The sequence below is a fragment of the Pelophylax lessonae genome (genome assembly GCF_965119305.1).
Source record: "Pelophylax lessonae genome assembly, chromosome: 4".
Lineage (NCBI taxonomy): Eukaryota > Metazoa > Chordata > Amphibia > Anura > Ranidae > Pelophylax > Pelophylax lessonae.
Window position 1 is genome coordinate 523,526,863 of NC_138771.1, and position 13,107 is coordinate 523,539,969.

At 43.6% G+C, this 13,107-nt stretch overlaps 1 protein-coding gene across 2 annotated transcripts in view; it reads right to left on the minus strand.

The window, feature by feature from the left end:
• ATXN10 (ataxin 10) overlaps positions 1-13,107 on the minus strand; it is a 216,946-nt gene that overhangs the window by 130,611 nt on the left and 73,228 nt on the right. The window contains exon 4 of one of the 2 annotated variants that reach the window (XM_082254889.1): positions 4,011-4,107. The exons of the other annotated variant lie outside the window; for it this stretch is intronic. Within the exon in view, the coding sequence (XP_082111015.1) occupies positions 4,011-4,107 (97 nt within the window). The remainder of the gene's footprint in view (positions 1-4,010; positions 4,108-13,107) is intronic. 2 annotated transcript variants of the gene reach the window in all.

Here is a 13,107-nt window from a genome sequence, read left to right on the forward strand (position 1 = left end):
GAGGGGTCCGATCAGGTCTGTCTGAAAAACTGACAGGCGGACCCGATCAGACAGCCCGTGTGAAAGGGGCCTTCGGCTGTGGCACGGCGATGAGGAAAAAAAAAAAAAAAAAAGATTATATATATAATATAAACATTCTTTTTTTTTTTCAATTCTTATTAAAAAAAAAATGAGATATATATATATATAATCATTTTTTTTTTAATAAGAATTGAAAAAAAAAAAAAAAGAAGAATGTTTTATTTTTTTTTTTAATAATTAAAAAGAAAAAATGTATTATTATTTATTTATTTTTAATGTAAAAAATAAATTAATAATAATAACCACACTCCCTGTCCACTTACCTTTAAGCAAAGGTAACTGGACAGAGAGATGAAGCCTGCAAAAACTTCCCATCTCCTTCCAGGAAGGCATTGAGAACATGCATTACTCCCGGCCACCACAAGAGGGCGCCAGTTCCCCTAGCCTCTCATCTAACAGAAGAAGGCCGAAAAGACGGGGCCTCAATTTATGGACGGCGTGGAAGTCCGTGCACTCGGGAAAGAAGGTGGGGGCGCAAAAGGGACAGGACACCTCCTGCAGGGCCCCCCAGGCGCCAGGTCGCTAATTCTAGTCGCAAATGCGACCTGGCGCCGGGGTTTGTCGAGGCCTGCCTTAAAGGATGGGAATTCCTCTACTGGGATCATGGTTGCTTTATTCAACCTGAAAACAGAAGGGTTCAACACTGGTGAACTGAGCCACATTTTAAAAGGGACTCCTCAAAAGGGTAACATACAGCAAAACGTTTGGGGACCACAAAGGGCCATTTTGGTTGTTCCCATTCCTTACAGGAAAACCTGCCAATATAATGCACATAAGGAAACACCTTTGGAGTACTAGACGACCAAACAACACAGCTACGTCCATGGCTGCATCAGGCACATCCTCCATTTTAAAGTCTCATGCACTGCAGTGATAAGTGCATCTTTTTTCATTCCTTGCTGCGACCATGGAGTAATAATCCTCACTATCAGGTGGATCTGGGGGTGTGATATTAAGCCCCCCTGGAGGGGCCCCGTCCACGGTGGCTTCAGGCTCAGAATCAGAGGAGACAGACTAAGCAAGGGAAGGCAGGGGACGCTTCCTCCTGGGCCTTTGCCCACACGCCACTTCCACCCGGGACACTAATACTGCAGGACCACCGTCAGTGCAACCATGGGAAGCTGGGGTTCCGAGGGACCTGCCACCTCCATGAGGGGGTCAGTGGGGGGGAGATGTGACCCTGAGGCTCCATAAGGAAAGGAAGACCCTACAGTACAAAAAGGATCTCAGCACCACTAATAGATCCCCTCAAGGCTCAGGGCACATATCAGCAGAGCGAGAGATAACAGGGACCCCCAAGGACTCACCCTACCGACCGGAGGAGCGCAGAGAATTCGAAACCCAGCATCATCATGGACGCCATCCATGTTCATATGTCCCAGGCACAGGAAGAGGAAACTGAGGAGGAAGACAGAGGGGGGGGGGGCTTCGGCATCCCCACGAGACTTCGGTCGTCTCCAGGACTAAGGGGAAAATGGCCCCCGTGACAGCATCGGGCTACATAAACATGGCCACCGAGCGGAGACCAGCCAGACTAAGGGAAAATGGCCACCATCAGCTACAAACGCATACTGCCAGGATCTTCCCTGCGCCCCCTCTTCAACGCTGCATCATCTGCAAGGGGACTAAGGACACACGTTAGGGGAGACTGCACAGCGCACTCTGCATCGGTCTCTGCACTGGGACCCCCCTGCACTATACCCACACAGCAAACAGTAGAGCATGCACCTAAGGGTCTCCTACACTGGGACCCCTCCAGACTACCAGGGCAGGACACACACTATCCAAGGACCCTTCCATAGTGGGAAAAGCGGGGGAGACTCCAGGGGTCTCTGCTGCATTCTCTGCCCTGGGACCACCACCAGACTCCAGGTCCAGACAGAAGGGAAAGGGAGTAGGGAAAGCCCAGCTCACTGAGAGATTTAAGGATGGGAGGAGGGAACCGGCAGCCAGGTCAGACCGTCCCGGAGGTTACCCACGTCCACCCCAAAAATCCGCCAATAAGGGCGAGGGGAGACTGTACTTACCCTTCCATGGTGCGGGTAACACTCCAGACAGAATCCTCGCCACCGAAGTAGGGGAGCTGTCAGCCAAGGGACCACTGCGACTCAGACCCAAGCCCGGTTGTATGCGACCCTGCGAGACATTTAACTCGTAGGCCATCCTCTGTCCATGAGGCTATGTCGCAGCCGACCTAGCACGTAGGTGCGGTCTGAACGTGCTCGCTGGCTGGGATGGGGGGAACCACTGGATCTAGATTATCCAGCCCGACAACTGATTGTAGATCTGCCAAGAGAAAAAACAAAAAGATGCAAGATAGAGATCCCAGCCAGGAGCCTAGGTCCTTACTCCTGGCTAGACAGATTAAATCTGATTACCTAGTGCAAGGGGGGGTTATATACCAAGCTGAGGATGGCCCATGGGTGTAGCCAGGTGCTTTTTGTTCTGCCTAGTCCTACTCCTGGAGAAGGAAATATAACTCAGTAGTTATGATTTAAGGAGCATTGTGTCCGTCAATGAACGAAAGAGAAGTAAAGTTTGGTTTTAGATACATTTTATTCCTCGTTAACCACTTGCCGACCGCCGCACGACTATCTACGTCGGCGGTCAGCCCCTCACAGGCAAACTAACGTAGGGCTACGTTGCTTGCTTGTGAGGGTCTAGGGAGCGAGCGCGCGCCCCCCGGGGCGCGCTCCCGCTCCCGCGTGGTCACGGACCCCCCCGCGCGTGTGACCAGCGGACCCGATGTCCGCCGGTCACTCGGCGATCGGCGGGGGAGAGGGAGAATGTCAGGCAGCTTGTGTAAACAAACTGCCTGTCATTCTCCTCGCTGCAAAGACACTGATAAAACGGATCTGGTATGTAGATCCGTTGATCAGTGTCCTTACAGCTAGAGCCACAGCCAATCACAGTAGAAACCACGCCCCTAGGGACACACACAGCCCCTCCCTTCCAAATAAAGTTAACCCCTTCACTACCAGTGTATTTTTACAGTAACAGTGCATATGTATAGCACTGATTACTGTAGAAATGTCACTGGTAACCCCAAAAGTGTCAAAAATGTCAGTCAAGGGTCCGATCTGTCCGCCGCAATGTCGCAGTACCGCAAAAAAAATCGCAGATCGCCGCCATTACGCGTTAAAAAAAAAAACAACAAAAATGACAAAAATCTTTCCCTTTGTTAGTAAACGCGATAACTTTTGCGCAAACCAATCAAAATACGCTTTTTGCGATTTTTTTTTACCAAACATAGGTAGCATAAAATAAATTGGCCGAAAATTTTTAAAAATTTTGATTTTTACATTTTTTTTTGGGGGAATTTCATATAAAAAAATGTGAAAAATATTGTTATTTTTGCAAAATTGACGCTCTTTTTTTGTTTATAGCGCGTGATCAAAAAATCGCACAGGTGATCAAATACCACCAAAAGAAAGCTCTGTTTGTGGGAAAAAAAGGACGTCAAATTCGTTTAGGTACAGCGTCGCACGACCGCGCAATTGTGCGTTAAATTCACGCAGTGCCGAATCGCAAAATACCCCCTGGTCGGAATGGGGGTAAAATCTTCCGGGGCTTAAGTGGTTAAATTTGCAAAAGGAGAAACCATGGCAGGTACAGAAAAGTTCATGAAATACACAGCTATCGTAGTTACAACTAGTTTTCTCCTGAATTTTATCATACTGAACGCAGTCTATTCATATCATATGCCTAACGTTTTGTCTGCCCATATTGAACCACAGCAGGATACAGATAATACTTATCATTATCATGATCACTTGTGCTTGTTCTATGGCTTACCTCCAAACATAAAAAGCAAATAAATCTTATCAATAGAGGAACACTTGGATTACAAGTTGCGTCTGCCACAAAATTGCTAATTATAAGACAGGGATTTAGTGCGCTAGATGGAAAACGGGCTTGTTCAGACTTACAGGAAGAGCTGTGGAAAAGCGTGATTCCAGATTCTATTCTGGGAACCCTGGTTCCCTCCTGCGACATTGCCAAGGAACTGAAGGCCACAGCGGAATGCTGAAAAGGCAACAGGCAAATTATTTCATTAAAATGAGGGAATAAAAAAGTCTTGATGCAGTTACCCGCCCACACCAAGAACCAGTTTTCAAGAAGCTTCTTTCAGGCAGTACAGTCAAAATTTTTAGGTGTGAAACCTAGGCTTATAGGAGTAGGCCTCTAACGCTTGTACGCCATTGGATTTGAGAAATAGGTCTAATCTTTAAAAATGAATGGATGAAGAAAAAAATATTTTGCTCATTGGAAACTGGTAAAATAAAATTTTAAAATTTTCATTAAAGGTAAACTTCACTTTTGTGAAAAGAAAAAACAAATACAGCATATAAATAATTTTGTAATTTAATTTTATTAAACTTGACTGTTCCATTTCAATATACAGCCACTGCAATTTTTCAAAAACAAATGAAACGCAACATGGCAACCTGGAAGTGTTGTGTTGATATACAGAATGTCCTCGGAAATTTAATTTCCTGCTTCTGTGATTTGCTCAGAAGTCTTCACTGAGGTTCAAGTAAAATTTAAAAGCTCGACTCCAGGCAACAACTTACCAAGGTTCCTGCAGTTACAGTATAAATCATGCTGCCCCAAAAGCAACTCCCCTCACCAACATGTAGGCTTTCTTCTACATTAGGCAAATCTGCCTCTATATCTGCAGAGGCAAATACCGCTCCCTTTCGGCTGGCTCTCATAGACCACAGCGCTACAGTTGTGTCTCCACTTCTTATCCTCCTGGCCATTCACAAAACAAAGCATGTTAGGTATCTATTTACTTGGCATAATATCAACTTTCATTTTATACAAAATAATAGTTATATATTATGATTTTTTCTTTTTTATTTCCTCATTAAAGTGTATTTCTTTCCAAAAAAAAATAAATTTGAAAAACCGCTGCGCAAAAAAAGTGTGACATAAAAAACTGCAACGACCACCATTTTATTCCCGAAGATCTCTGATAAAAAAAAAAAAAATATATATATATATATAAAAATGTTTGGGGTTTCTAAGTAATTTTCTAGCAAGAAATACTGTTTACTGACAACAAAATGTCAGAAAAATGCTTGATCCTCAAGTGCTAAATATAGAGTAGGCAGAGGGGGAGATAACTGACTAGCTTTTATTTTGTTTAGAAGGCATCTGTTTTTTTTTTTCTGTTTATGTTACAGATATTGGCAATTACATTAGATACAGTATATGTAATACAGATTCATATTAAAATGAGGCTTTTTTTTTAGTTCCTAATGTAATCACTCAGCATAATATATCCCACCCCCATAGTGTTTAGCAATAGGAACACATGGAGGAGGAGGGGGGTAGGGGGATGTCATTTACCACTGTGTATACGCCCACATGTGACTCTATACACAGGTGAGCTGCACACAAGAAAAATGAGGAAATGAAGAGCCTAGAAGGGAACTGAAATAGAGCGTGCTCAGTAGAGGACACCAGCTGGTCTACACAATCTCAGGCTGCATTGAGGACACAGATTATGGGAGGGACAGCTAAAAGGCAGGATCAACCAGGTATATTTCACTCAACACAAAAGAAATGCTTTAGTGGCTTTGTGAGTACGAACACTCTATTATACATCATTTAATTCGTTTTTCACAGTTTGGGTTTAACGTCCCATTAAAATATTTACAGGTTGTTCAAAACAAGTAATAAAGGCAGTTTAAAAGAAGCCCTTATTTATTTCCGTATGTATAAGAATTAAGAAAACAGAATATTGGCAGGCTCCCATTCCTAAGTAAAACACACAGCAGGTTTTTCTAAGCTATTAAAGTGGTAGTAAACTCTTTTTAAAATGGGCCCCCAGGAGGTTTATGCCATAATATGCTAGTATGCACTGCCCTACTCTAGCCAAAAAAGCAGTATTAAACTCAAAAGTAGGGGGGGCGTGGCTGGACACTGAGCAAGATGAAGGCGTGATCTCCCTGCTCTCCACGGACCTGCTCTCACACCGCTTCAACGGGGGACATTTCAGCTCCTAAATGGGCAAATCTCACTACAGTCGATCGCAAAAACATAGGGGCGTTCTGGGACTATCCATTCATCCCGGCCCGCCGATCCACAGCTACTTTGAGCAGCAGGCCAGACCCCCCGCTGCAGGAGGCAAGCAATATGGAGCTGCAACTCTCTTCTCCAGCCCCTCCTGCTCCTCTCAAGGCCTCAGGATTGCGGCAGGTGCCCACACCAGCCCTCAATGACAGCCTTCCTGGCAGTGTCTCCACTCCCAGCAAGCCAAGACCCTCTGCACCAGCTCTTGCTGCACAACTACCGCTCTCCGTATCTTGATCCAGCCACATAGAGCGGACCCCACCATCTTGCCACACAGGCACTGAGATGCCACAGATATCACCTCAGGTGAGCCCACCGCCCTCCCCTCATTTGCCAAGGGACATAGCATAGACGCCCCTTCGCTCCTGGGCACCCCACCAGCCTTCCAGCACTGGGGAACCCCCCCCCCCCCCACTGCCATACAGAGCGCACTCAATCCTTGCCGCAGCCTACTCCCTACGCTTCTGAAACACAGGCCTCAGCCCCCAGCTCTCCACAACCACAAAGAGTTCCCCCGCTCACAGGAACCAAGTACCACTCGCCTTGCCACTACTACTCCTATGTCCCAATCTCAACAGGCTACAGACATAGGGGCACTTTTTCCACGTCCTTTGACACCCATACAATTGGAAGATGGCAATGGTATGAACCCTAGCACTCACCCTCACAAATAACAGGCCCTGCCTGTGCCTTTCCTAAAATTCCATCCATTCTCACTGCGGAGGTTTTCCTGGTGAGAATAACTTCATTCTTTGTCTACTAAAGAGGACTTTAAATGACTAATAACTGAAATCAAAGCGGCATTTCAGAATGAGATTAAAATCTTACAGGCAGACTTCTTTTTTGTTAATGCCCCCACTCTACACGCAGTTAGTGAAGTGGACATTCTCCCTATGTCCTGGTCGGATCATGCCCTGATCTTGTTGAAGCTAACTCTGGAGAGTTTTAGAATTAAACTCTGTCATTGGCAACATACCGAATGTCTTCTAAAAAAATGAGACGACCAGGTCAGAGCTGGAGAACTGCACCCCAGAGGGTTCCACTTGAACCTTGTGGGAAGCCCATAAATCGGTGCTGAGAGGCCAGTGTATTGCTACTTCTACAGCTTGGAAAAAAATGCCAAACTACAGAAATAGTAGACAGAGGAGAGGCTTCGGGATCTAGAGTACCGAGCCTCCAAAGCTTTGATTCGCCTCTTAAGAGAAATTGTCCGGCTCCGTGCTATTTTAAAAAACATTGACATTGGAAGGATTGAAAAGCCCTCCAAAGACTACGTCAAACATATTACGATAAATGTAATAAGGCTCACACCTTACTAGCACACAAGCTCAGAGACAGCCCTGCAATCCCTACGGGATGCTAAAGGGACTCTACACTCCCACCCTGACCGTATCATTCAATTGTTTCGGGAATATTTTCTGATTTGTACAACCTGACCATACCGCATTTACTTGCTAAAGAATGCTTTTGTGACCGTGTTCGAGCCTACCTTGCGAAAAGGGAATTGACCACGTTGCCAACGACAGCCTTACAATCTCTTAATTCCCCAGTTACTGAGGAGTTGTTGGAAACCTTGAAACTTTTACCAAACCATAAAGCCCCTGGACCCGATGGCCTTCCATATGAATAATATTTGACATTTTCTTCCACCTTACTCCCTTACATGTCTCGCCTGTTCAATGGATTTATGCACAAAAGTGAAATCTCGAGAGATATGCAGATTTCCTACCTGACTTTGATACCCAAACCGGGCAAAGACCGCAAACTTTGCGGGAACTATAGGCCCATAGCCCTAATAAACTCACATCTGAACATTTGGATCCCTGTCTGGCTATAGGGTTAATCCCTCTGAATCAGAAGCCCTGCTTCTCAACATGCCTCCCTCGGAGGTCCATTACCTCTCGGAAACCTTCCCCTATATGTGGAAAACACAAGCCATCAAAAACCTTGGGATACATCTTACATCTCGTTATGAAACCTTATACTATACAAATTTTAAACCCCTTTTTGCGTCTATTAGAGCTCTACTGGCTACATGGATACATTACCAAATTTTGTGGCTAGGACGTAAAGCTTCGGCTAAAATGATGATTCTACCCAAGCTCCTATACTGCTTTTTGACATTACCGGTACCTGTCCCCTGGGTCCAAATCCGGAAACTCCAAACAGATCTACTAAAACTTTATATGGAATCATAAAACATAGAATTGCTTGCTCAACACTTTTTGCCTCATGCTCTGAGGGAGGCCTGGCCTTACCTAATCTTTTACATTATTATTACGCTGCTCAACTGCAGGCTGTGGCCTCATGGACTACCCTCCCAGCATATAACCACTAGACACAAATAGATAAACTATTGTTGGCTCCAATCCACCCAAATAACCTTCTGTGATGCTGACGTTCCCTCTGCCTCCTTATTACATACTTTGGTTCAATTGCGCAACATCTGGCGATAGTCACGGCAGACACACTTGCTCCCTTCAATCTAAGGCTTCCTTACTGACAGCATTCCTTTATAACTCTAAACTCCCAGATAGGCTTACTCACCAAATTATCTCTCCTTGGCTACAGAGAAACCTCTTTCACTATGGTCATTTGGTAAACCCAATAACGAGAGTATTACTTCCATTTTTGGAACTCAGGGAAAAGCATGATTTTACATGATTTGCCCAGTAGTGCCTTTTTTGGCTATCTTCAAATCCGTCACTACGCCCTAACCTTTGGAATTCTCCAAACTATCCCCATTTGATTGCGGAATTCTTCTCTGGCCCGTCTCAAAAAGAATTAACCTGAGATATATATATATATATATATATATATATATATATATATATATATATATATATATATATATATATATAAAATTCTTATGACGAGCCTTGTTTACTTGTCTCTACTTTCTTTTTTTTATTTTTCTTATCATTCTCTCTCCCACTACGTATAAACCCAACGGGCTCTTGTCAAATCTCCTTGGGATCAGAATCTCTGGCTAAAACCACCTTGCGCACTCATGTTGCTTTTATGCTACTGGTTCACTCTACATATATGTGTCGCAAACAATATTTGGTTATTGTAATGTAAAGCAACTTTACCGGTTATCACACGCGTTTAAGTGTAATTTCTTTGGTACATCCTATGTTGGTATGCTTTGTGGTTTCCAATGAATGCTATTTCTTGTTCTACTTTTGTATTGTAAAATATAAAAATGTCAGTAAAAATTGTCAATTATGAAAAAAACAAAAAAAAAAAAAAAACAGACAGAAAAGCAAAACATATTGCAGTTTATCAATTCTTACAATTGATTTGCAGTGGTCAGCTTTTATTTATGTAAATTCTTTATCCCAAAAGGAAAAAAAAAAAAAGGTTTGCTGTTTATTTCCTAAAAAGCGTTATCTGGAGTTTGGTTTCAATTTGTTAGTGCATCTAAATCTGCTAGTCCATCTAACACTACCTCACCCCAGACTGACAATGCTGCTTCCCAAAGGGGTCTTTATTGCACCTTCATCCCGAGTGGGGGCGCTCCAATACTGAAGATGTGTTACTGGCCAGATCACCAGGTGATAGCAGAGAAAACTCATAAAAAACAGAAACTGATACAGCCACCATATGTAATCATTGGTGAGCTGCAATATATTATATTTTTGGTTTTGGGTTTATTACCGCTTTACAAAATAGTTTTGGCTATACATACAGGTTAAAGCTAAACTCTACTCAGCTTACAAAAAAATTAAGACATTTGGGTGCTAGGATCTGGTTTACTTTATTAAGGGGGGAGTCTTGTGGCCACGCTCCTACCGATGTTGAGGGCCCACCTGTATTTCAGGGCTAGAGTGGGCGCGGAGAAGAGAGCCAGCTACTGGGGGGAGTAAGAAATTAGGTAACGATTTCTGTGTATTACAAGTACATTCCCCAGACTGGATGAACATTATACCCTAATATTGAAGGGGGGGGGGGGGGCGGCACAGAAATTTGATTTTTTTTTTCTTGAGCCAGTAGGAGTTTAGATTTGCCTATCTGGTCTTCCCTGGTTCCACTTTTCCCCCCCTTCATTACCTTGCCCTATTTTTTAAAAAAACCTTACTATTTTTGCATACCTTATCTTAGATCCAGTGATTTCATCACTGGGTCTCTGTACTTCACTATTCAATACACAGAGATCATGGGCGGTGGGAGGGGCCAGAAGGGGCTGTACATAAATCTCTGAAAAAGGTCTGCCTATACACTGCTGTCAAAAGCCCTGGTGTAAGCAGCGGGCTGGCCAGGGCCACCGATAAGGGGGTAGCACTGGCCCTGCTGTATGGCACTCATAATTTTCACAAATAAATCATACCACTGAAAAAAAAAAAAAAAAAAACAAATAAGCACATATAAATAAGGTTACAAAATATGAGATTAATGCAGTCAATGATACCTTTTTATTGCACTAACCTAACACTTAAAAGACAATTTTTTAGGAGTTTTCCTTTCTTCCTCGGGTATTGCTTCAGACCAGAGAAAAACTCTCAAAAGCTTTTCTTCATAGTTTAAAGCAATTTCAGCAAACCGTTTACGCAGCAATAGCCCTTAGTATTGGTGCCAGACTACGAAGTAAAATCCCAAGTATTGGTGCAAGTTTACGCAGTAATAACCCTTAGTATTGGTTCCAGTTTACACAGTAATAGCCCCTAGTATTGGTTCCAGTTTACACAGTAATAGCCCCTAGTATTGGTTCCAGTTTACACAGTAATAGCCCCTAGTATTGGTTCCAGTTTACACAGTAATAGCCCCTAGTATTGGTTCCAGTTTACACAGTAATAGCCCCTAGTATTGGTGCCAGTTGACGCAGTAATAACCCCTAGTATTGGTGCCAGTTTATGCAGTAATAGCCCCTAGTATTGGTGCCAGTTTATGCAGTAATAGCCCCTAGTATTGGTGCCAGTTTACGCAGTAATAAAGCCTAGCATTGGTGCCAGCTTATGCAGTAAATGCCCCTAATATTGGTGTCAGATTACGCAGTAAAAACCCCTAGTATTGGTGCCAGTTTACCCAGTAATGGCCCCTAGAATTGGTTCCAGTTTATGCAGTAATAGCCCCTAGCACTGGTGCATGATTATGCAGTAATAACCCTTAGTATTGATGCCAGTTTACACAGTAACAGCCCCTAGTATTGGTGCAAGTTTACATAGTAATAGCTCCTAGTATTGGTGCCAGTTTATGCAGTAATAGACCAATCTTGTGAAAAGGGGCTCAATCTTCACTTCTTCCTAAGGATTCCTGCAGGCATCACTGGCTGCTGCTGTGCCCCAGGTGGGTAAGGCTTAGTGGCTGCTGCTAGCTGTCCTCCTGACTTGTACTGCTGGCTGGTAATGTTGGTGGGTAATTATTGCTGGCTGGTTCCCAACCCACCATCCCCGAGCATAGGAGTGACCGCAGCCAACCCTGGAGGAAGCATGCAGTTGCAGTAGAGAGCCGATGCTTCCTGTATCGCTCCTGTCACAGGCAGAGTGCATTTGGTTATCACTCCGCCTGTGACAGGAGTCCGCACTATACAGGAAGCATTGACTCTGTTCTTCACACTGAGGCTGGGGCACCCGCCATCACAGAGCAGGTGGTGGCGCCAGGATCCTCGTAATGGCGAGTCAGTAATATTTTCTCAGGGGTAGCAATTGTCCCATTGCCCCTCCTCGGGATCCGCACCTGTTGGGGGGGGGGGGGGGGGGCAAAGTATAATGTTGATGGGGTTATATGAGAAAGACAGGCGCCACTCTAAGTGTAATATGACTCGTGTTTATTGGAAATTCAACATACTACATACTCACAGTCATGTAAGTAGAATACAGCAATGGATATTCATCCAAGGGGTAGGATAAGTCCGGGTGCATCTGCAGAAGAATCCGGCTGGTCCGCTGTGGAGATCCGATGAAGCCGGTGTAAGACAGCGTGTCCCGGACCCTGGGGACACTGTCGGAGCTTCCGGCGGCGTACTTCCGGCTTGGGCGTGGGGCGTGAACAGGCGACGCGTTGTCGGAGCATGCGCTCCTTCCTCAGGCCTCTAATGACGCCATCTTAGAGAAGGGCATTATATAGGGCAAACAACACTGGACTACCGCTGGGTCCAAAACTGAGTCCATTGCTATAGATTCGTTATACTGCACTAAAATCACCTGTACGGTGGTCATGACTTGAGATAGATTATGAACAATTATAGATAAAAACATATTTTGAACTGGTAATATAATACAATGCGCATTATGGGAAAATACATGCTGATTTGAAAACAATGTATCTAAGACCGATCTTGGGTCACACTACAAAAAATTTATATAAAAATAAAAATAATAATAAATATAAATGAAAATAAAAATAATAATCTATAAAAAATAATAATAAAAGTGAAAATAATTGAATTAAAAATGGAAATAAAATACATGTAAATTATTCAACATATACAAAATATATCTAATATCTAATTAACGAAAACAGAAGGAGTCACGTGTACATATGCATGTCATGTGTGTACACTCTCAACCTATAGTAATAAGAAATCATCAAATAACACTAAATTGAGATTGGATTAAGATCCAGACTAGCGTAATAAATAAATATAAATATATAAAAATTCATATATAAAAAGTTTAAAATGTATAAATAAATATGGGATTATATATCAAATTCTAAAAGAGACCCTACATGCACACATGCTCATACATATGTGCATATCGGCTGGTATAAAACTATCCATAAAAAACACCCACAGGACGAGAATGAAGGGTTTGTCCACGACATACACTCATGAACTTGCGTGTGGCCAAACCATGACTCTAAATAAGGGAAGAGCCCTATACCAAAGAGTTGGTTTCTACCTCCTCATTGAGGCCCCCAGGTACCAAAGTGTCCAATGTGTAGATCCAAAAAGCTTCTCTTTGACATAGCTGTTTGAAGCGTTGGGCTGTTGAGGGGTGGCAG